The sequence below is a fragment of the Sceloporus occidentalis genome, unplaced genomic scaffold (assembly GCF_023333645.1).
Source record: "Sceloporus occidentalis isolate IW3139 unplaced genomic scaffold, rSceOcc1.0.p SCAF_10, whole genome shotgun sequence".
NCBI lineage: Eukaryota > Metazoa > Chordata > Lepidosauria > Squamata > Phrynosomatidae > Sceloporus > Sceloporus occidentalis.
Genome location: NW_028316990.1, coordinates 12,440,538 through 12,465,683, shown reverse-complemented (window position 1 = coordinate 12,465,683; position 25,146 = coordinate 12,440,538). Strand labels below are relative to the sequence as shown.

General features: G+C 37.4%; 1 protein-coding gene across 7 annotated transcripts in view; it reads right to left on the bottom strand.

Moving 5' to 3' along the window:
* The window catches only part of ZNF536 (zinc finger protein 536), a 479,395-nt gene that overhangs the window by 158,622 nt on the left and 295,627 nt on the right, over window positions 1-25,146 (bottom strand). For 6 of the 7 annotated variants that reach the window (XM_089539948.1, XM_089539953.1, XM_089539951.1 and 3 more), the window contains 2 exons: window positions 22,826-22,978; window positions 12,106-13,677 (listed from right to left, as the gene is read on the bottom strand). In XM_089539948.1, coding sequence (XP_089396074.1) covers window positions 12,106-13,677; window positions 22,826-22,978 — 1,725 coding nt within the window. Of the gene's footprint in view, window positions 1-12,022; window positions 13,678-22,825; window positions 22,979-25,146 lie in introns of those variants that run through there. The other variant, XM_089539955.1, reaches the window with a different exon arrangement.

The following is a 25,146-nucleotide window of genomic DNA, read 5'->3' as shown; positions in this document are numbered from 1 at the left end:
GTTGTTCCAAAGTGATAACATTAAGTAAGATATACCAGTGGGAGAAGCGGGGAAACAATATGTTTGGTAGACAGAGACTTGAAAAAGGTCTCGGCTTAGTATCAAAGTGAGCAAAGATGCTTCTTCAAGAGCTGCTGCTCCTCAGCGTAGACAATACTGAGCTAGGTGGGCAACTACTCTGGCTCTCACACAGTCGTTCTCTCAATATGAAGTCCTTCTAAGGTTGCCAGGTTACAACCCAGAGATTCACATTATAACCTTAGAGGTCTCCTGCAAAGCAAGGGACGAGGAATCTGCAATTTCTCCTTTCTTCTGTCTGCTTCCCCTCTGCCTCCTGCTGTAGTGAGAAAGACATCAAATGTGTTCCTCACAGCGGGAAGATGGTTTGGATGAAGTGAGAGAGAAACCAGTGGGAGAAGCCAGTATTGGCTCACCTCGCATTTTATCTTGCATACTGTGAATTTTCGGCAACCTTATGGCCAGCTGGATTTATCGGCTTCAGTAAAAGAAGAAGAGGAGCACCAAGACATCCTCTAGGTCACATTTTCATATATCGTCCTTCAAGCTAATCACCTTTTATGCTGCGGACAAAACAAAATGTGTTTGCATGGCTTTCCGCCTTAACCAGTTGGTCTTTTTGGTGCAGGGGATTTAAACAAGAAAGAGGCTCGACTGGTTGGATTGCTCAGTTTTCCTGTAAAAACACCTCAAGCTGGATCCTTGTCTTTCAGCCGGCAGAACAGTTTCCTGGCTGTTCTACTGTTGAGTGAATTAACAAAATGACTCCAAACTATACTAATGGTTAACAGCTTTTTAATTTTATTAGCAACACCAAGATAAGTTATTGAAGCATTGTTTTTAGTATTGTTTTACATTCCATTCAGAAATGACCTAACTTGGAACTCCATATACATTTAAAGATAAAGTGTGACACTTATTCAGAAAGCAACAATTATTAAAACTTACATGCCTTCATTACCAGGAAACCTTAATATATTTTCTAATTACTTTCAACAATACTCTATTTCAAAGCACATGATAACCCAGCAGAAGTTTACACATTTCACTTCAATCACAGGTTTTAAACTGTGGATGTCACAGTGTTGTTCATTGAATTTCACTGTCATTACTTGGTGAAGAAGAAGAAGGGGAAAAAAACATCCAGTACAACATATTAAACTGGAAGCATTTCTCAAAAGAATATGGAAAAAAAATACCTACAATAATTCTTCCCCTCCTAAAGTATTACAAAACTCAAAACTATTTAAAACTCAAGTAGAAATGACAATAAATAACCTTTTAAAAAGGAAGGAATTTTTTTTTCACATGTATGGCAGTCCATACTCTAGATTCATATGCCTACATAACAGAACATATTACAAAGCCTTTGATTTTGTATTGCTGCAATAACATGGTATAATGAACACACATATTAATTCCTACATTTTGACAAATATATAGAAATTTCTCTTTGCTTTAAAGAGTTAACAAAGCAACAGGTAATTACATTTACCCCCCAGTGATATAGTTATCCAGGAAGAAGAAATGCAGCAATTCAGAAAGTCAATGAGATTACACATTTGTACAACAATAAAAAGGTATTCAAAATAACTGAGATTTTGAAGACAAAAAAAATTGATTCATATTTTGTGAATACCATTTTTTTAAAGGCAATAATAGTATCATGACTAAAAACAATGACACAGGGCTGGTTTTATGGCTGCAGTTCCAAACTCATTTATGTTGGTGAGAATTACTCAGGAGTAACTGTGTGCTTGAGTACAGCCTACACACTTATGCTACAGCAATTTTGTATGTTAGGATGGCTTACGTGATATTGAAACCATGGTTTGTCGATGGTGAATACTGATAAGTATAGTAAACCCACTTAAAATTCATTGTCTGGACGTTTCTGAATTTTATGTGGATTAGATTTTTCAGATTGTCTCGGCGTCACCGAAGAATTTCAGTCATGCTTTCTTCCAGAACAGTTAAACTAAACCAATGCTGCTATGTACCTAGAAACTTTTCTAGAACTATCTCAGTTGATTTAACACGTTTCTTTCTTACCTGTCTCGAAACATAGGTAATAGCCCATAGTTACAAATTTAGTAAAATGTGGCTGCTGATGTACTTTATTCTGAGCAACCAAATGTACTGACTACAATAATTTGCACACTTAGGTAAAACTAAGCCCACTGCAATTGAGGAGTTTAAAAATATCTAATGATTGTGTTGAATTGTCACCTAACAGTTAAGCCTAATAAAATAAAATACACTGCAGAACATGCTCAGTCCTCCGTAGAGTCCATGTGCTATGGATGGAAAGGAGCTGCACAGAAATGCTACTTGGTACTTTCACCCTAACATCTGATGCAGAGTGGAATGTGCTCAAGAGAGGAAGGTGTGCATAGGAACTCTGTAGAGTACAAAAAGGCTTGATTTGGTCCAAGCACCATCACTTGCACATAAGATCCTACTTCCTGGTTAATTAATCTGGAATAGCTGCAATTTGCCTTTTTCTGTATTTATAATGAATGAAAATGAAGGAGAATCTGTATCACACTTTGGAATCTGGCTACTATGAAATGGTGAGAGAATCCATCTTTTCAGCATCTTTCAACACCCTGGTTCTAAATCATTAGGGAGTGGTTGACAGATATCTAATCTGTATTGTGCGTTTCTGAATCTGCCTGCTTGGAAGATGAGACAAAAACACCCAAGATTTCTCAGTGATGCTTCCATAGTTTCAGTTTAGAACTGGAAAGGGGAAAAACAGGGAGTAGCCAAGCACATACATAGCTTTAGTTGCAAATCTGAAGACTAATTTTATTGTAACTTTAGATAGTCAAATAATATATGAAACATAAAGATAGCCAAGCCAAACACCCCACACTTAATAATGCAAGTGGACCCAGGGTGAGTTGCAGAAGAGCCTGAGCCCTTAGCCTCTGCTGCTTAGGAAGTCACTGTTGATTCCAACAGTAGCTTTTTGAGCCAAAAATGTGCAGCAAAAGGAAAGTAACATAAACAAGGCTAAATGTCAACAGTGTTTGCAGACTTACTGACACCATCCATTTGTTTGTACTGAAATGACTAGCGAACCATTTGGCAAATACAGCACTAGGCACAGACCAGCCCTTTTATCCAGGAACACAAACTTCATTGGGCTGCTGGCATTCGACTTAATTAAAAAAGGAAGAAAGCCATATGAGTTTGGTTGGATATTGCCACGCAAATAGCAATGCATTATCCACAACAGCAGCTGAAGCCCTAGGACTCAGGGCCAGGTTCTTATTTCTGTTAACACAGATGAACACATGGAGTAACTTTATTAAGAACAAAGGAACGTGCATAAGAATAAGGACCCCCAAGTAGTTGGTTGAAAGGTAAATGGTATAAGCAAAAATCTGCCCAATTCATGAATAATTCTGCAACATTGTGGTGCTATTTAGTAAAGAAGAGAAACTTGCGTATTTGGGATCATGGATGCATTTCTTGGGGGTAATTTTATATGGATATTGTACAACCACTACAAACTGAACATGACTACTGTAACATAAATATATCTATGAAATAGATGTGCACATTCAAGGCACAAATTCCTTTGTTTAAAAAAAGGGAGGGGGAATGGTTTTGTTCTCTGTTAACAATATTGCCGTGACTGTTAAATATTTTGTAAAATCATGGCAAGTGCTCTTAAAGACATTGGTATCCTGCAATTTAAGTCTGTTTCTTGAATTTATCCAAGATTAAGACTTTGGATTTTACTGAATCATACCCCCCTATCTAAACAGAAAGACTGGTTATGACACACCTCTCCAACCAACCTTTCCTAATTCCTGTAAGGTATTAAAATTTCAAGAATAATAAAACATATTTCAGTGCCCTTTCATATAGTGTCAGCTTCCTGAAACTTTGGAACACAGTGAATGGAATAAGAGAAACCTATGAATATGAAGAGGTGAGATACAAATAGACACATCAATCCAACACATAATATTAACTAGAATGAATTCATAAGGGGACATATTGACTAGTAAGGATGGTGCATGAAAAATTCATAGAACAATTTGGAAAGCTGGGCAAAACACATAACTGAGTGATGTGCAAAATCTTCTTGGTGCAGAACACCAAAACCCAAAAAAAGGTCTAAATTGCTTTAGTCCATGATGAGCCAGTATGTGCATCTATTGCATAGTATTCAGCTTCTGGCATAATGCAGCAAGCATAATGTTTTGAGCATGTGTTCCACACCAAAATCAGAAAGTATATGGTGGGTTCATGATGAGAACAAAGCTCCACCAGTATACTTATTCAGAGGTTCAGAGGGTAAAATCCATTCCTTTTCTCCTAGCTGTGCAATAGTGACTAGATGGTCCTAGAGCACATTTTTGCAGCCTATCAATGTGCCAGTTGAGTCAGGGGCAGAGCTGCACCCAGTGTTCTCCGGCTGCCATTGTGCAGTTGTAGGGAAAGCACAAGGCTAGGAGGTAAATATTTATGATGTTGTAACTAGGGAATTACAGCAGCATACGTCACTAAGATCATTACAGGATACATCTTAAGATAACTGTGAACATGAACTTTGAGAGAAAACATTTGTATGTATCTCTCTCTTAGACAATAGCCCCATTCAGGCATTTTGAAACAGTTGTACATCATCATGTAAAAAGGTGAGTGCCTTAGCCCCTCCTTTCTAAAATCACCTTAGCACACTTCTATGTGTAGACAGTAATGGGTCGGAAAGGGAGAGCATTGCAATCTGTGGAGGAGCTCCACACAAGCTAGAATCCAGTAGATCAGAAATCTAATTCATGTGAAGACTACCTGCAGATATGAAAGCCCTTTGCTTCAAACTATAGACCTCCAGATATGGGGGCACAATAAACTGAAGATGAAAGGATGGGATTTGCACTCAACCCAATGCAGCACATGCTTTCTGCTCCTGAATAGGGTTTATCATAGTTCTGGATTCCAATTCATACTTTAAACTGAAGCAAAGACAGTAATATCTTATTGCCTGATTCTGTCCAGGACAGCTGAGGCTCAATATCTACTTAAATTACTAATAGTTGTCATTATTACATGAGAAATATATTAGCTGATTGATCGAAGAAGAACATATAGTAAAAGTTCATTCCATCCCAAATAGGTATCAAGATCTTTCTATAAGCCAATGTATGGCCGCAATAAAGGGAGATAAGCCCTACAAGAGAGACAGCAGACCTGGACCATTTTTGACATAAATGAATGGCAACATCTAATTCTGAATATTGTATGTCCTAGATATGACTACTGTCATGGAAGACTTAGATGGTACTTCATCAGGAAAATAGACAACAACTGTAGTAAATGTTACAGAAAACTCCTGACTTAACAACTAAATGCAGTTTCATCTAGTATATAATGCACTATCCACACAACTACTGTTCTCAGGGAGTAACATAGTGACCATATATCCTTGTATTGTTCTAACAAGAAAAATATCCATGTTATTATAACGGGCATATTCAGCATCAACCGAGAACATCTTGTGAAAGACTAGATATTATAATACTAAATTCAAATCTGTTGAGAAAGGTCAGACACCTTCAGAAATAATGGTGAAGGGGCTGTTTTCATATTCTATTCTGCCCTATCATCCAGCAGTGGTTAAAACAAGATGAAAACTAACTGCAGACCTCAAATAGGCCTACTGATAGAGAACATGTATCTATGTAGGACACAAAGTAATATAGTATAACCCTCTCTTTTTGGAGAAAATGTACAAGGTGCTTTATAAACATTCATTAATTTAACTTCATAACATCTAATTAAGGCTGGCTAATACTGATACATTGACGTGGTAGAGAAAGGTTAAAACTGGACACTACAATCACAAAGTACAACTATGACAGAATCACCAAGGAAAACCACTAAAAATGGTACAATGGTGGATGAACATTGAAGCCAATTCACACATCACAACAAAAACAGTACAAGCTGATTCCATAGTTTCATTAGGGACATTTATGTGTACAGTGTGGTTGCTTCACTGCCCACTTACTACTCACTGTGGGGCACATACTCATACAGCACAATGTATAAAGCATGTGCCAAGTATATCATGCTTAAGACTGGTATTTTAAACTTTAAAATGATGTTCTTTTATCTTGTATTAATATGCTTATATCAACCGGGGGCACCTCAGTGTAGAAGGTTTCAGTATTAAGCTAGTCAGGATTGTAATCCTACATGCACTAGGTTACTGTACTGTCCTTTTTTTCACAGCTGAAATTTCTCTCTTGATAGGTTTTTTAAATGTCTGAATTTTCTTATAAGATCCAGACTGGAGAAAGTGGGTGATCAGGTAGTAGAAACATGAGAAGGAAGAAGATACGCATGCCACAGAGCCCTGTTTGAGTTACCTAAGGGAAAGGCTTGTAGGGGAGGAAGACCGTGGAGAAGAGAAAGGTGCCCTACCATGGTCACCAGAATGGTGCCTGGCTGCAAGGAAGGTCTGTCTTATCTGTTGAACTGACTCAATGGACTGGCAGTGGTTCCTATTACAACTGCACAGAGCTTACAGGGAATTTAAAGTGAGTGTCACCTTTGTGAGTGATGGTTTGAATTAGTCGGTAAATGTGTCCTCTTTTTTTGCTTGTCAAAATATTGGTAACCCTAATATATGCTAAGTTGCAGTAACTCCCACTGAATTCTTATGACTGTGGTGGATAATTCTTTAAAAAAAACCCCCAAATAATGTGGTCTCCTAAGCCTAAAAAAGATTAGGCTACTGCATATAAGTGAACGGTAATTCTTCTCTCATTTTGTTTTGCATATATGTATGTGTAGACATTGCATTAAATCAATGAAGTGCTCCCTACAGCCAGTTTGGTGACAAGAAAAACAGTATGGAATAAGATGGTCAATAGTAGGGTATAAGGAATGTCCCAGCCACCAGCTCCTTATGAAGTTGCTATTTTGCCCCTAATATAATAGAACACAAAGAATGGTCACACATCTCTGAAACTGGACTAATGTTGGTCTATTTTAACTGTTTTATACAAATAAAGTAGGCAAACCATATGAAACCAGCAGCAGTTGGTTTCATAAATGTGCCACAAATAGCCTGAAGGATGTTATGGGGATGACAACCAAATAAGAAGATACAAACCTCTAGCACAATTCCTCTTTGAGAAGGTACCATAAGAATGGACCTTAAGGCACAAACACATGATGAAAGAGATAATATCAAAAGCCATCCTTCTTACCAGTGAAACTGATCCTAGAACATGTTTGTGCACATGGTGCAGGCAAACATGGAAATTATTTTTTGATTGGACTGCACATGGAAATAGTCAGGGTTGCTAAAAACATACATTTAAGTACAAGAGACCAAAGATAGTAGAGTCAATGTCTGGCTTCATAACTAGTGACCACTGTTTTGTGAGTAATGAGACAGAGAGGTTTAGCTGAGGGGGCAGAGTCAAGTAGAAAGGTTGGAATGTGGCATCTGTATTAATGGAAAATTCCTGCTAACTGCCTCACTATCACATACATATTAGGTGAATCATACACATTTGACATTCAGAGTGAAAATGGGATAACACAAAACTGTGTGAGAGATCTGGAATAATAGATGAGAAACATTTACTTGTTAACTGCACTAAACTGAAATACACTAAATTAATGAATTGCCCTCATTGGGTAAACTGTCTCGTCTAGTCATCTAACAGGCTACCATCTGATCCATGTGTGCATTTAACCTGTGGTGGAAACAAGTCTGGGCTATTTTATGATGACATCATGAACAGAATACTATTAATATACCACATATACTCACCATGAAATCTGAAATATGTGGCATAAATGCATATTTTCCATATGTATACTGCAAAGATGGGGCTCATCTCTCTGCAGCATAAACAATGGACAAAAAGGATATGTATGCCTGTATTACATGCATATAATGGGTAGACTCTATATACTGAAATGTACCCCATGAAATAGTCCCAAGTTTTGCCACGGCCCAATTCTGATATCAACTGAATCTGGATTAGTCAGAATACTACAAAATTGGGATTGCATTAATACAGGTCTGCATCAATGGCCAAAAATATGTTTGCATCGGAACTAAAAGGATGGGTATGTTATTGCTGCAAGATCTCTTCCTCCTTGTATGTTGGCTGGTGCTGGCTGATGTTGTAATCCAACATGTTTGGAGGGCACCAGATTGTTGAAAACTGGTCTAAGGACATCAGGCATATTTCAGTAAATGCTGTATTGAGATACTAGTTTTCAAGCCACCCAGTAGTAAATACTCTCTAAATGCAACTCACCAAGTGAAGTAATTATAATTCTTCTAATAACCTAACTTTCACCCCATCTTCATTCTAGTCCCAGGATGCCTGCATTATGAATTATACTCTGCTAACATAATTTCTAACTACTAGTTGAACAGTCATATATTACGACAGCTGTGTGCAACCACCCACTGAAGAAACATGTATTTCAACAGTAAATGCACAGAACCACTAAACACAATGCTGCCTGGAATGTGTTGAAGATGTCACCAAGAGCCCAAATCTTTTGCTGGATAGCATGTCTTTTTCCAGAGTTGGTGACTTCCCCATTCTTTAATGCAACACCTTAAGTATCCTAAAAATCTGCTGGAGAGGGCTGGAAAAAACACTGGAGCTGTTTTTTTGTAATGGGAAAAGAGAACAAAATCTTGATTCGGCTGTCACTAGATAACAAAGTGCATCGTATCTTAGACTATATTTTTAATTCAGGGTCAGGCCAGGTTAGACCATGAGACAAACCATGTTCTGGTAACAGCTCAGGAAAGTTATTTCATTTCCAATTATAATAATGCTAGGGGGTAACCGTGTTTTGTTTTTTTACTTTGCATATATAATTATCTCTTTTTCAATTGCTGAGCAACTCTGCCAAGCAAACTGATTTAAAATGTTTATGAAGATTAGTTCAGAAAGTAGGGGTAATGCTGCTACAACCTTGGCAACTTGGGCAAAAATGAATAACACTAGTATCAACTGAAACTTTTAAAATAATATTTTGGAGGAGAGGGGAAAAGGAGGACTAAGAAATACAATTCCACTTATAAAAATAATTGAATACATAGGAGGCCAGCCTGGTAGGGTGCAGGGCCATATCTTAGTTAAAAGGCACAGCATGTGAAACTTTCATGAAAGCAAGCAATTCATGAAAATTAATGTTGAACCACTCGAAAGATAAACATGTAACCAATTTGTTTTCAAGAGTAATCACCATCAACAATACAGGATGCCGATATAATATTTTAATGCAAGGTAAAGTATTTAAACTTGAATACAGTCTTTCCCTAAAATTAGGAACTGGTAAAGTTTACATTTTAGACTTTGGGGAGCGGCCCTCTTTTTATAGTCATGGGGCTGAATCGCATCTTCGTAACATTAACAGCTGTCAATATTTTTCAATCTGTCAGAAATTCTATAGTGTTCTCTATCTCTCTCCGTCTCCCCCCACCTTTTCCCCCCCTTTTTGACAACTTGGAAAACATTCTTTGCACTGTATAGTTATGAATACTGAGCACACCATGACACACTCTTTAGTTCAGAGCCAACTTTTACATATTATTACATGTTGAAAATATATGCACAGCCTAGCCATGGATATCCATGGCATTGTGAATATCAAGTGTCTACCATTTGGCCACTTGATTAGATCAATAGTAGACCATTTCTTGGTAGGTTTATAGATAGACTTGAGTTTTTTGTGAGTTTTTCGGTCTATGTGGCCATGTTCTAGAAGAGTTTTTCAAACTGTCAGAAATTCCATAGTGTTCCCTGTCTCTCTATGTCTCTCTTGAGTTTGTCTGTCGTATATATTAACAAACAGAACTTTAAATATATATATCAAAAGCAAAGTGTTTCAGCTTCCACCTTCTTCAGTTGCCAAAGATGAAACTGAGCTGTATAGTAGGTGTCAATTTAGAAGACTATCTTATTGGCATTTTAGTGGATGATGGTAGAGAAAGAGACAGAGAAACAGAGCAGAATAGTTACAGTGCTATTTGTCTCCCTTCACCATCCTGCTGTTTCACCTAAGTAGAAAAATAAAATAAAATAAAATAAAAAAAACAGGGAAGGGGGATCTCTATGATACGTACTCCCAATTAAACTTATTTTGGTTTAATTTTTACCTCTGCCAAAATAGACCTCTGCCTCGATGGAATAAGCTTCAATTTAGTAAATCAGCATTGCCACATATACTTTTTTGAATAAACACCCCAGCATATTTTTGAGCTACACAGCGTGGGTGGCCTTGATTTACACAAGACAAAGTTGAGAGGTATAGCACTGCACTCCCATTCCCTATCCCAGCTAAATGCTGTTTTTTAAGCTGCTTATTGTATGCTTTCCCTTTCCCGGTTAATTAGCTGAATTTCGGCTTTGAGCTTCTACAACTCTGCACTCCGCTATGCCTCACAACTTGAATATGCTTGCAGTGGGGCCCTACATCATGGCTCATGATACTGTGGCCTCCACACCAGACAGCATAACCCTAAACCTAAGCTTTTCATTGCTTGTGCAACCAGCCTCTACAGACTTCTATAAGCAATCTGATTTAAGGGTTTTGCATAATGGTGAGTCTTAGAACAGATGATAGGACAGACCATATGGCACACAAAGTTCCTCCCTTGACACAGTATGAATTCTGGAATCGCCAAGTGGTAGAATGATATGCTATAGACTTTCCAACTATCACACTTCAGGGAAAAAATTCTACCTGAACAAACTCATATGAACATTATGTTGAAACTTACTTAGATCACTTGGGGTTTGAACAGATGGCCTGGGGGAGAGTGGGGACATGGTGTCTGCACGCCCCAATGCCGGCGTCATGCTGTGCACCTGACCTCATGGTGGGGGATATCACGGATTGTCTTTGGTGCAGCATTTAAATGTGTTGCACCAAAGGAGTGCCGAAACACTGCCACCATGGTGGCAAGGGCGCCTTTTTGCCAGCGCTAAAAGGAGTGGCATTTTGCTGTTCTTTTTAGCACCAGCAAACTGCTGGATTGGGGCCATGGTACGTAGTTGCTTCAGCCCTGATCCAGCACTGAAAGGGGTGTCAGAAGACTGCTCCAAATGGACAGTGTTTCACCCCTTAGGCTGCAACTGGAGTGCAGAAATAATCTAGTTTGATATCACTTGAACAGCCATGGTTTAATGCTATGCAATTTTGGAAACTAGTTTCATGAGATGTTTAGCCTTCTCAGTCAGAGAGTTCTAGTGCCACAAAAAACTATAGTTCCCAGAATTCTACAGCATTGAGCTATGGTTGTTAAAGTGGTGTCAGACTGTATGATTTCTGCAGTGTGGATGCAGTCTTTAAAAACCTATTAACATACTACCATTTGATAACCCTCCTCCCCATATAATTGTTCCCTGCAGAAAGCATATTAGTTTGTTTGTTTCTTTAATTAATATCGATAACTACCATTAATACTGAACATCACAGTAAGAAAACTGAAACTTTATGCTGCATAGTATTTGAAAATATTGAAAGATTACTGCCTGATTAATAAATTTTGAATTTCCCTATAAAAATATAGCCACACATGGGATAGCTTGGAGTTTTATTTGAAGTATATACTGTTGAACATGTTCAATGAACTGTTATTCAACACAAAGGAAGAAATTAGAAAAAGCAAGCTAGGCTAAGGCTTGGCACAGTATCCAGTGTTTTTCCTCATTTCAAATGCTGAAAAGTTTGCAAGTTACCACATCAGTTTAAAAATAAAATGAAATCCGATTGTTAAAAATGAAACAGTAGATGTCCTGATCATGTATCATAAATATAACACATTATATAACTGTTCATCTAATTTAAAAGTATCTAATGTATTTTAATGGGCTGGACCACATATAAAGGCCACAGAGAATGATATGAAGCACCATTTATTTCAACAGAGGTCCATGCTTTGTAACAAATTAGAATTTTGCCCCATGTTTTTTGAACATTTTTGAAAGCCAAATTTACTAACGAAGACATTTTAGGCATATTCAGTATTTTTTTTTTCTGGAAATGATCTGAAAGAAGGATTCTAAAACTTACCACACAAGTCAGGTCTCTTGATACATCCACTACTTCCTGTGCTACTTGCAAGTCCATTAAAGGCTGCTAAGCCATCAGAGCTGTAGGCTCTTAGGACCGACAACATGTTTACTTGCTTCTCCAGGACCTGTGCACTTTGAGCTTGTTCAGGTTTCATTGCACTTTGTGCAGCTTCATGAGCGGGAAGCAGATTCTGACTGTGCCACTGCTTTTCAGTAGGTGGCAATGGGGATATTAGTCCTTGTGATGTTTTTGAGGCAACAGAACCTTGTATGCTGTCCCCTCTGTCAGCGTCGTCTTTGTTCAGACTGGACAATGGTTTGTTCAGAAGATCAGATTCTGTTTCAATGTCTTCATCATCAATGGTCTCTTCCTTGGAGGACTCCATATCTTCAGATGAAGCTATATCTGACAGGTCATCAGTAGCACTTTTATTTACAGAGTCAGAAAGTAACATGGTAGAATCATCTTCAGATGGTGTTTTTATCTCAGTTTCACCGGTGGTGCAAGAATTATGTGCTCCTACAACTCCAGAGTAGACACCAAATTGCTTATAGAAGTCTGCTGCAAAATTATAAAAAGTAGAATCCATGTGAGCAGGCCAAGTGGTATTCTTTTGTTCTCCTAGTGACTCCTTGGATCCTTGGTTCATTCTTTCAGAAGCTGAGTCCATTTGACCAATTAGACTGGAAATCAATGGATCTTTGTTGGATTGTATAGAAGTTGGAAGCAAGTTGGCTTTATTTACTGAAGCAACAGCTTCTCTAGGTTGGTCTTTACCATTTCGAATTGGACCTAAAACACCATCTTTACGTTTGGCTTTGCCTAAATGATTGGCTTGGAGATGGAGAGCCATCAACTCCATTGACGATGTTGTGAAGGAACAAAACAAGCAGCCGTGCCAAGCAATATTGTCTTGGACTGTAACTGATGAACCTGGAAGACTAGTTGCATCTGGCCTCACAGAAAGGTCAAGAGGTTCATATTGTGATTTTTCTGTTTTTCTTGTTTTCCCGGAGACTTTTTCCTCACCACTATCTGAACCTAAAGTTTTTGTGGGAAGGCAATCAGACAGAACTTTATCCTTCATTTCTTTTTCTTTCTTCAAGGAACTGAGGACAAAATTGTCCATAAAAGCTTGCAGTGACCCTTGAAAATTCACTCCATTTCCAACCATGCTATGATAAGCTCGGCCCAGTTCAGAAAAGCGTGTCCCTTTGGAAGATATATCAGAACCTTTTATGTTGTCAGAAGAAACCTCTGAAGACATGCCAACTGAATGGCCTGGATGTTCTCCGGAGGGAAGCATTCCTGGTGACCACTGTTGCGATCCCATGCCACTCCGGAAATCTATACCAGGAAGACCTTTGAAAGCCCCTCTCAGTACCTCAGGTCTAATGAACATTGATCCTTTGTTCGATGTTTCTTCTTTGTGGTCTTGATTTTGAGACTGCCCAGAGAGTGGACCAGCTCCATTCTGCCGTTCCCGGTGGTGTCGTTCCAAATGATATTTCAGTGATGCAGATTGAGTACCAGCATAATCACAGTGGGGACACTTGTAAGGTTTTTCACCTGCAATTACCAAAATGAAAATAAGTGTAAAATTAAATATACTGGAGGGGGGGAAAAGACCTGTCCTTCTAAATTAAAAATGGTTCCAAACAACTATTAATTTCTTTCTAACACTATTCTCCCCTTAAAATATAATTAATAGTTTTAAGATTTTTTTTAAAAAATGGCTTTCTACTGCCAACTCAAGACTGTCACACCATAAACACACAGTTAGCTATCTTTCCCTTAGCCTAATATGCTAAAACTGCTGTAGAATTAAAAGCTATGATTATGAAAATGAAGCAAAACTATTCCACCACAGTGATCATTAAAAGTACAAGCGGGGGGCAAGGGGGGAAGGGGGAGACAAAGTATGTAACAAATGGATGACTACAATGTTTTTCTGTATACAATAGCACTAAAAAATTGTTTAAATTATACACATGGAAACCATTTTTAAACCTAAAATTTTTATGGCACTGTTACGCAAGACTGAAATGAATGATTTAAGTCTTGCTCTGCAGTAAATCATGGATATAATTAGCAAATGGCATTCTGCACAAGTAATTTATCATTATTTGGAGGGCACCATTCCAGAAGGATTCAAAGATCTGCAGACCTGCTGTATTGTTTCCAAATAAAGAACTATAAATACAGTTTCTATAAAATATTAATATCATTACAGTGTATTACAATTGCATCGCGTTAAGGACATATAGTTAAGATAAAAAGTAGTCAATAAAAATTAAAGGGAAAATGAGCATTAAAGAAGTGCAAAATATATGTAGTTTCTGTGTTTGAAATTAACATTATCTACTGGATTTTGCAGTGCTCTAAATTTGCACTAATGGTACCTCTAATGCTCCAGTAGTAAAATGTGTAATTTACCTCTAATAAGCACTTTTCAACAGAGTAAGAATTGGCTTAAACAGTGTTCTAAAACATATAAGATGATCTTCATGAATTAAATATAAATTTCTAATTCGGTGCTAAACTTGTATGGCTCTTTCTGATTTAGTCGAAGTCTGGGTGGCACGGCACAGATGTGAAATATTTACAGAAATTCACACATATACATCCGGAAGGGAAAATATGTCTAGATAAATGTGAATTTAAATGTATACTGAGCACTTGTTAGCAATGAAGGGTTCCCTTGCAAACCTGAATGCTGGAATAGTCATTGAAACAGACAGGAGTCTGACAGTCCTGGAAGCTTCTTTTAATAGTGCTCTGTCAATAACAGCAATTATTTCTCTAAGCAACCTAAACAACAAGGAAGTATTTTTCTCTCTCTCTCTCCACTGTTTTCTTCCTCTGCAATGATCTAAACACCAAGGCAAGCCATCTGTGAACTAAGCCCTGCAAATATTTCATTGTTTTTTTACCTCTCTTCCCTGCCTCCATACAAAAACCAAGAGCCGTATTGTTTGTGCGAGAAAACATTCTAGTTGAAAGGCTATACATCCTAAATAATTTTTTAAAAATGGGTTTAACATTTTCAAGACTTCCGAAGTTACTAAAAAATAAAGTAATCGTGAGATTTTCACTCTCTGCATATGTGGGACATAAAACAAGTGCCGCTGAGCAGGGAGTGAAGATGATTTTTAAATTCGTCCTTGACAAGAAAACACCCATAAAAAAAAACCTGTTGACTTCCATGAGGTTTTTCACCTCTGAGCAAGAGAAAAGCAATCACTACTTCCCTAAATTCCCTTTTTTTGGGTGGGGAATCATTTTTTTTAAAACATAAAACATTGTATTTATTTTTCATTTATCTTTTTGCAGCTCTAGTAAGACTGCATGTAAATGACATTATATACTGCATTAGTCTGCCTGGCATCAGTTACTTGCTGAAAATCAAGGGTATCAGTTCTGCCTTTCAATAGAATATTTGTATCTTAAATGTTTAGAAAGTCCTTTCTCAGGTAATGATTGCTCTAACAATCTCCCTAAAATTAGCATCTAGATTATTAAATTTGTTATCTATTGTGCTTGCTTTCACAGAATCCCAACCTGTTAGTCAAGTGAATTGGCAGGAAAATGATTTGGGGCTAGGGACCCCATGTTTGCTAAATAACATTACAATCTTCAGTATTTTCAGTTTAGGTTGGGGCAAGCTTTGTTCAGCCTTTATATCACTGTCTGTCTACTGTCCCTGCAGTGGGATGGCCTCTGGTGGAAGGTGCCCAGTGATGATTGTAGGCTGGGCACCTTATTCTAAACTCAGAAGGAGCAACCTGCCATGGTGGCAGACATGCCAGGGGACCTGGCAGGACAGCTGTGCAGACAGCTGTTGTGGCACAGGAACAGAAGGTCTGGACCTTCCCAGAAGATCTGGAGCAACAGGTAAGGATTTTAACCCCATTTTCACCTTGTTATGCCCTGGTTCTGGTGCAGGATGTGCAGGATTTTGTCATGACATTGGATAGATCTTGCCAAAAAATAAACAAACAACTGGGATAGCTTTGCCTCACTGTCACCATAAGTTGGAAATGCCTTGAAGGCACACAACAACTTAGAAACAGTTCCAGGGTGTTTGTTCTGAATCTGTGTTTCAGAGACACTTTTGAGAAACTTGAAGTTATTCGGTTTCATTCAGATCAAGTTTTTGTTCCAAGTGAAAAAGAAAAGCCCATTCTGTGATCCACATAAAATGTCACCTTTTTCATTCATCATGTTTACAATGTGTATTTTGTGCACACATACAACATGTATACACAAGTATGTATTTTACAGTAAAATTTTATCAATGCGTAAACGTTTTCTTGAGTATCAACCTCCTCACTTGAAAAATTCAGATTAATTCAGAAGTGGGAAGGAACAGATTTATGAATGAACATAATAAATTAATCTTCATTGAAAGTGAAACAAGCCAAAAATAGATGGATTCTCCTGTACACTCCTACCTTGGCCATATATTCCACATATTCTATCTTACACTAGACCTAACCTACAGGAGATAACTAACAAAAGCACTGAGTTTCCATTGCTCAGTTACTCATTTGGGAGATCTGGTTGGTCCCTTCCCTGCTGTTTTTCCACCAGCAAGCAAAGACCTTTTTATTTAGACAGACATTTAGTTTTGAATTTGATGCAGCAGATACCACTTTTAATGGGTGTGTGTGTATTGTGTGTGTGCTTTTAAAACTATTTTAAACTTATGTTTTTACCTCATAGGTTTTAAACCAAACTCTGGCTAATTCTCCTTTATCTTTTGTAGTATTACTTTTTAACTCATATTTTATTTTAAATGGTTCTAAACTGTTTTGAATCCCATGCTGGGGAAAAGGAAGGATAAAAATTAATTAAATAAATAAATGTGCCGAAAGGTTTTTTTCAATCATTTCTTTACATCATGAGACAGCATATGAAAGGGAAAACATTTGAGAAATCTGTTCCCAGGGGAGATTACTGCACTGGCTTTTATTCCTGTGCTATGAGCAGGATGTAAAAGCAGAAGGATGGATTCCATAGTACAGCTCCGTCCCTGGGCAGTACTCATCCCATACCCGACTTGGGCTTCTCTCGGACCTTTTAAAGAACAAAATTTAAAGAAAATCCCATTCTTTAAAAGGTCCGGGAGAAGCCCAGGTCGTATACGGGATCAGTAGTGCCCAGGGATGGAGCTATGCCATAGAATCTGTCCCTGTGTAATATTTCCAGTGTCTAGCATGGGAATAAAAACTAATCTCCAGTGACAAACATGACACAACCAAATGAAATAGAATCAATAATCTTCAGGTTGTATTACTAGGTTAACAGACTACACAGCAACAGCTGATGGTTCTGATTGATCTGTCTATATATTTAGTTTATATCTTGCTGGTCTCCAGATAAAGGGCCCAAGGCAACCCACTGACATTGATTCTATCAGATGCTGAATCCACTATGAGTTCTAATCTAAAGTTTATGAAGCCATACAAAATGATGAACTCTATCTCCAAAACAGATTCCACACCATGAAAGCATCATTTAAAACGACTGAATTCCATGCTGGATTCATTGTTCCACTGACACGGGAGTCACCAGCTGCCAACTGAAGGATTCCTTGCTAAGAATTCTCACGCCTAAGGTACAACACAGTCTTTAAAACCTATTGGACATGATCCAGCCAAAATGAAACACTTTTCAAACCCACTGTATCCTTCGGTTTCTACAAATTGCTCATACTGTAAAACCCAAAGGCCAGAGGTTGTCTTTGAGTATGTCCACATTTCATCAAATCAACACAAGCCCTGTGTAGTGGATAGGTCTACACAAAGCAGAGGCTGTAAAAGTTACTTTTCTGTACTATAACTCAGAGAAACCTTCAGCAAGCACAGGAGATTTTGAAAGATGTAGTCCAAAAAAAGTAACCTTTCCAGGCTCTAGACGAAAAGTTGATAAACACTACAGAAGTGAAGCTTGCAGACATCACATTCATTTTATCAAAGTCATAATATTTTCACTACCAAGTCCTCCTTTTTCTTTGAATGTACTTCTTCCACATACAGTATTAGGAAATTAGATGTGAGATTCCCCATGCATATTGATCCAGTGGAGGAGAAGTGCATTTTCTGATATGTGAAAGTGAAATAGGGAAAGTGAAATGGGGGCTTCCACCTGTCAGAGAACTTCGTGTTTTGACCCAGAAATGGATAATTGTGAAGATTCATTCAGAGCCTTCTCAGTGGCTGCTCCCATTCTCTGGAATGTTTTTAGTGGATTGAATTTAGGTTGATTATTATTATTATTATTATTATTGTTGTTGTAAAGTTTTAAAATGGCTTTATTTCTGAGCTGCCTTAAACCCATTCTCCTGGGTTTTAAACGGTGTTCTTCCCCACTCCTGCATAGAGATGTGGGGAGCTGAATCTTGCTCTTCATCATTCAAAGTGGCTGGGAAAGATATTTCCTTGAGAAATGACACTAAGCAGTAAAATCTAGAATTCTTTGTCTATAAAAACATAATGGAATAAACTATATAAGTGTCTTTCTGAACAAAGTTTCAGAAAATCCCAGACAGTTTTTAAAAGAGTGATTTAATCAATGGAGGAGTTATTGATAACCTATTTTATCAATGGCAGTGTGGATATTTTAGAAGGAGCTGCAGTACAGTTTAATTAGTTCATTATTATGCCTCTTCCTACTCAGTACTTTCTTTTATCATTCTAATCACTCACTTCACACTTTTGAAACCAAATGGAATATCAAAGGTTCTGTGGGATTATTTTTGGATCATGCACATGCTCTCCACATAGTTCATCTGTTTGTCAGAAATACCAGTTGCATTTTGAATCTCTTTTACTCCCTTGCTATTGTGCCCGAGAAAGATGCAAGCCAAAGACAAAGAAAAGGTATATGATTATCCCATACTCTTGTATTCTGGCTTTCTAATACCTTCTGTTCTATGCACAACAGACAGAATATTTTTTTTTAATTTTTGCAAAGCTATATAATTGAATTTAAATCCTATCTCAGATATTTATTTAGTCTTTCTCCACGTCTTTACATAGTTAATACTGGGGGAAATAAATATGGATGCTCCTTAGCTCTGAAGCTTCAGTACATTAATATAAACTGTACACCAATTCCCCCAAAGCATATATATGTTGCAAACCTGAAGACTTTTTACACAGCTGCTTATTGCTAAACAGTGTCTTGTCCAGAAGGGGACAATCTGTGTCTCTAATTGCTGTCAGTGAAGCTGAGATTCATTATGTGACTTTCCCATTAAAATGTGAGCATTAATTTGTATAATGAAATATCACCCACTGCAGTGTTCATTAGCCATGCCCTACTGTATACGCCACATTGTTAGCTACCTAGAAACTGTAGTTAATTTCACTAATGGATATTTCCCTACTTAGTGTTTGGTAGGAAATTTATACTGTAACATTACCTCTTAAACTTTTAAGGAAATTTAAATTCAATCAATTATTTTCAACAAAAAGTTTGGGATGTCATTAAGTTGAGAAAAGGCAAGTGGTGCAATGTTAAGGATAGGGTTATCTGGAGACATGTAGACAAACAAAGAAAAAGGCCCATTTAACTCAACTTTGCGATGTACATTAAAAAAAAATATCAAGGACAAAAAGTCTCTCTTCTTGGAGTCCTATGCTATTTCCCCTCAATTATTTTTACACCTATCCTGTCTCCAAATCTTCCTGAAAATAGTTAAAGACAAGCTCTCTTGGGAAGGATAATTGATTTACTCAATGCAGCTTCAAATTAGAGAATATAGTATATAGTCTCACTTGAGCTCCCTAGCTAACTTTTTATAGTAGATCGTCACTTCTGATTGAGAACAATGATATGGGATGGTTCTTCACCTAGAACCTTGGTCCTTAACTTGTGAATTATAATTTGAACTCCAGCTTTGCAACCATCAGGGTGCATCTACACTGTAGAAATAATGAAAACTGACACCACTTTAAGGACTGTAGCTCCAGCCTATGAAACCCTGGAATTTGTAGTTTTTTAGGGTCTTCTCTGCCAAAGAGTGGTCACACTTCAGAAAACTGCAAATCCCAAGATTCTTTAGGATGGAACCAGAGCAAAGTGGTGTCAAACTGCATTCTTTCTACAATGTAGATGCACCCCTGAGTCAAGAGAGAAAAGAATAAAGGTGAAGACAAAAGAAAGATGATGTGGGGAGATGACAAACCAGGCAAATAACAATGGAGTGGGAAAATGGCAGAGAAAGACGGCAAGAGGGATATATCTAGTTAGGCAGATATAGTAAACATTTGGGATTTTAAAGTGGACTCTGGGTATCTGTTTGGGTCCAGGACCCTCCATGGATACCAAAATCTGTAGATGCTCAACTCCCACTAAACAGAATGGCAAAGTAAAATGGTGTGTCCCTTATATAAAATGGCAAAATCAAGATTTGCATTTTGGAATTTAGACTTTTTAAAAATATTCTCAAGCCATGGGTGGTTGAATCCATGGATTAAAAAAATGCATAGACATGGAGAGCTAACTCTCTAGTAGTGGTTGGTTTTTCCTTAGAGCGTGAGCATGGGCCCAGTGCTTGAAAACATTGAAGTCCGTGGCACTAAAAGACTTTTTTTGACAATACCCTACAAAAGAATAATAATATAATAACTTTATTACAGCCATTTGGCCAGCACAGTACAAAAGAATAAAAACACTGCTTGTTTACAGTTATGCAAACAGAAATCATGGACTGCTATTTCAATCCTTAGGGATGTTCTTCTGTAAGGTTTATAAATAACCACTGGTTTTCATGCTGACCACCATGGATTACTTTAGCCTTAACTATGGGTTTGACTCTAGGAAAAAGTCATTTAAGGCATGGACCTGAAAATGCCAGGTGTTCACAGGAAACTGACTTTTGCAGGACTGATAAGTACCTTTCTAACAAACAGGTGCTGGGAATACCCAAAATACTGACATGACTATTGTAGAAATAAAACAAATGTTGGTTTTAATCACTCAATGATATATGATCCAGACTTTTAATGAAGAAAAAGTGTATTGCAAGAAATTGAGGATCTGCTAACTTGAAAATTACAAACTGAGAAAACTAATATATCTTTTTAAAATTGCTGATGGTTCTGGCATTATAACTGAATGTATAAGGAGTTGTTTTTTCTTTAAAAAATTATAGCCTTCTGATTTCTGGTATTATATTCACCATATCCTTGTGTTCCATTTCAAAATATTTTCTTTATTATTTTCTCATACTTTGTTATTTAGTTAATGGAAATAGATATCTATCTATTTTAATATTATTTTCAAGTGTTTTGTAAAAGCTTTATGACACTGCCATGCATTCATCATCTTTCTTTTAATGTCAAGCTTTCTTCCCAGGAAAATTCTGATAGTTTTCAGAAACACTGTTATGGCGAATAAATACTAAAATACGCAACTCAGGGAAGACATCAAATGAAATGTGTTTGTTTGAATTCAATTAAGTTCAATTAAGTATAGATTTACTTGGGGAAGAAATATTTATGATTTGTTCCTGCTAAAAATCTTGCTAACAGTCTCCTAAAGCGCTGGTACTAAACATCCTAGTAAAACCGATTAGTGGGATTAGAAGTTAGAGCTGCCAGATACAAAATTATATTCCCTCTTCTCCCTCCTTCCCCAATCTGATATTTTCTTTATTTGGAGAATTGAGGAGAAACGCACCAATTTTTGCAGATATACAATCTGTTATATCTCAGGAATGTTCGGACATTTATTCAATTCTGCTTCAGATGAATCTAGCTTTGATTCAGACTTCTCAATCCAACATGCTCTCCCACTATAAGAATTAAACTAATATTGTTTATGTGCTTGTTAATAAGGCATGAATCAGACTCTATATGATTGTCTTTTATTATAATTAATAATTACCATTTCTGTAGCACTTTAAGACCCATGCTAACAGTTGTTTTAGTTTCATTTTTCCCACCTGTTTCCGAAATTTCATCCAATTTTCCTAAAGTGTGCAAAAAGAGGTATTTAAGACTCTGGGAAACCTTTAAGTCTCTGAGCTACTCCATGGAACACAACTCTGGAGTTTCTTGGAGTTCTGATCTATAGCTCATGATGGCACAATTTGCTGGAACATTTTTAAAAAGTAGTTTGAACACAATGCAGAAAAACACTTGAAGCAAAATATTATTTTATGATGTATTTATTTTGGTATTATGATACATTTGTATTTTGATTTAATTTATTTAATATTAGTTGAGTGGAGTTGTGCTGGGGAGGGGAGGGATTAATTATGACCTTTATTTATTTTTAATGTATTCTTTTGATATTGTTTGAATTGTGTTGTATTATATTGTACTCCTCTATTGTTGTAACCTGCCCAGATTCCATGTGATTGGGCAGGATATAAATAAATCTGTTAGTCTAAAAATGTAACAAAGGATCACTCCCTTTCTGAGCATGAAAATCACAGGAATATTTGGCTCTGCTCTCTTTTAGAGTCCCATCTTTACGAATCAGCTCAATGATTCTAGCTACTCCCCTGAAAGGTAAGTCGTAATTGCCGTACAAGTACAAGGTTGGTGGAGGAAAGATAAAACAATGCCTTGCCAAAGGCTACTTGTAAAATACATCACAGATAACCTGTGAAGTGGTGATGATATCCTGGTTTACATCTGGGTTTCTTAGCTAAGATGCTCTGTGAATTGCTTTCTTTCCCAGAAAACAAAGGAGGCTTCACCTGTGTGTATCCTCAAGTGAACCTTTAAGTGGTGTGATGTCCTGAAAGTTTTCCCACAGTAGGGGCAGTCTTTCATAGCCGACCCAAGGCTCCTGTCTCTCAGTAAAGCTGGCTGCTGGACTCCGGCAGATCTCCCCGCTTCATCTCCGATGTCTGAAATACAGAGAACATTCTCACATCACTTCAGCACATGTCAAGGAGTTGTTCTCACTCAAACTGCTAACGCAACACAAAGCTAAACATGTCAATACTACACCTGTCTGTTTCATTCTTTAAATCTGACAGAATGCTGACAATTCATGTATTTTCTTGTTATTCTCTTAAATTATTTCATCTTCCCCATCGTCGTTTTAAGCAGCATATGGTACCTTTATACTGAACTGAATTAGACAAGAAAAGAAACAGCTGTGTCAGCAGCTGGTTTGATTTCTTCCTTTGCTTCATTCCTATTAAGTACTTTCTCATCCTTAAAAAAAACTTTTCTATTCTTTTCTTTTTTTAAAAAAAGGAAAATGTATCTTTGCTTTTTTGAATCTGGTTCATGGTTAATCAATATGCAGATATATACAAAGCAAAATGAAAGCCACTTAAAAAGTTGTAAGAGCAAGGAAGATAGTAATAACGTAAGTATTGTTGTTAACTATTTCGGTTTATAGTAAGAGGCATAATGCCGAAGGTATTACACTCTTCGAAGTCCCTAGTTAATTGATTACGAAGTATTGGTTTTTTAAAGAGTAAGAACCTGTGCAAATCTCTCCCAGTGAAATCAAAGAGACTTAAAAGTGGTCAGCTAATAATGGATGGCGCCCAATGTTTCTGTTAATTTTAAAAATTACACTTGTGGCTGCACACAAATGACAGCCGGTCATATTTTTCAGGCAAGGGGCTGTCAATACAGCTAAATTACATGTCCTATTTTTCCTGTTTCATTCCACATTGAAAAAAAATCAATGACAAAACAGGACAGAGATTCAGTTAACTGACTCCCTCGAACCCAGACAATTAGCACATTGTCTGTAGGACAGCACATGCAACAGATTCTGTGACTACGATATTCTCTCAATCTGATATTTTAATACTCTGTGTACTCCAAGGATTCTCCACAAATTGTTTAATGCATCACCACTTCCCAGGCAAAAATCTGTAAGTAATGGTACAAATGGCCAAGGGAAGATGATTCCTGGATTTTGGTGTGAGAAAAGAACTGAAAGGGGAACCTAGTTTTCTCCACCATTGAGACCAAAGCCGCCTATTTTCACACAGTTATTTATTATGACTAAATGTATTTCAAACTCACTAACATTTAATAATAAAAGTGTGATGTTGGCTAACTGAAAGGGACATAAAAAGTGAAACATTTCAAAACTGTAATAATCTTCAGAGTCATAAGAAGTCATACAAAACCCTGACTTAGCACATTGGGCTCATTCACAGTATAGAATTATAGTAGCCTAATTCCACTTTAACTGCCAAAGTCCCATCCAATGGAATCTTGAGGTTTTATTGTTTGATGAGGGTGAAACTTCTAAAAAGACTCCCCCTAACTCCCAATTATAGGATTCCACAGGACTGAACCACGGTACTGAAAATGGAATAATTGTGCTATAATTCTGTAATGAATGGGACCCATGACTGAAGAGAGCTGTAGAGAGTATCCTAGACATACTAATGGTCCTGGGTTCTCTCTTCATCTAGGAACTCCTCAAAAGCTCCTGTTATTCACCATAGGCAATAATCAGCTAGAGGGCGCAATGGTTTGACTTGGTACACCATTGTTGTCCAACCAAATTGTCACTTGCTATTTGATGTTCTTTTGTTGCCTGTTTTATTGAATCATTTCCTGTATTGCTATGTATTTTATATGTATTATTCTACTATTTCTTAGATTGTACGCCATAGGCAGGTTTGCTCTTTTATATTTATTGTTTTATGTACAGCACTGTGCAAATCTACAGCGCTATATAAATAATAATAATAATAACCATGAAATAATGAGACCACATATAGTATTGGGGGCCATTTTATTGATCTAAAACCTATTTAAATGTTTGAGGCCTGGGGCTGAGCAAACAAAGGGGGGAACAACCTGGTGCAGGTTTAACTGAGGCCCAGATACCAACCTATTAAGCTTATTGCATTGCCCCTGGGGACTTGATGTGGGTGGAACGAAAGGGAGCAGGATGGGAACAGAAGGGGGTAAGGGACGCATTTTAGTGCACACTGGAATGCCGCCGCCACTGCCACCAGGAGTTCCCATTCGGTTCCCATTCCATCCCAGAGGAGGCGATTTTTAGGAACTGTTCAGAAGCGTTTCTGGAGGG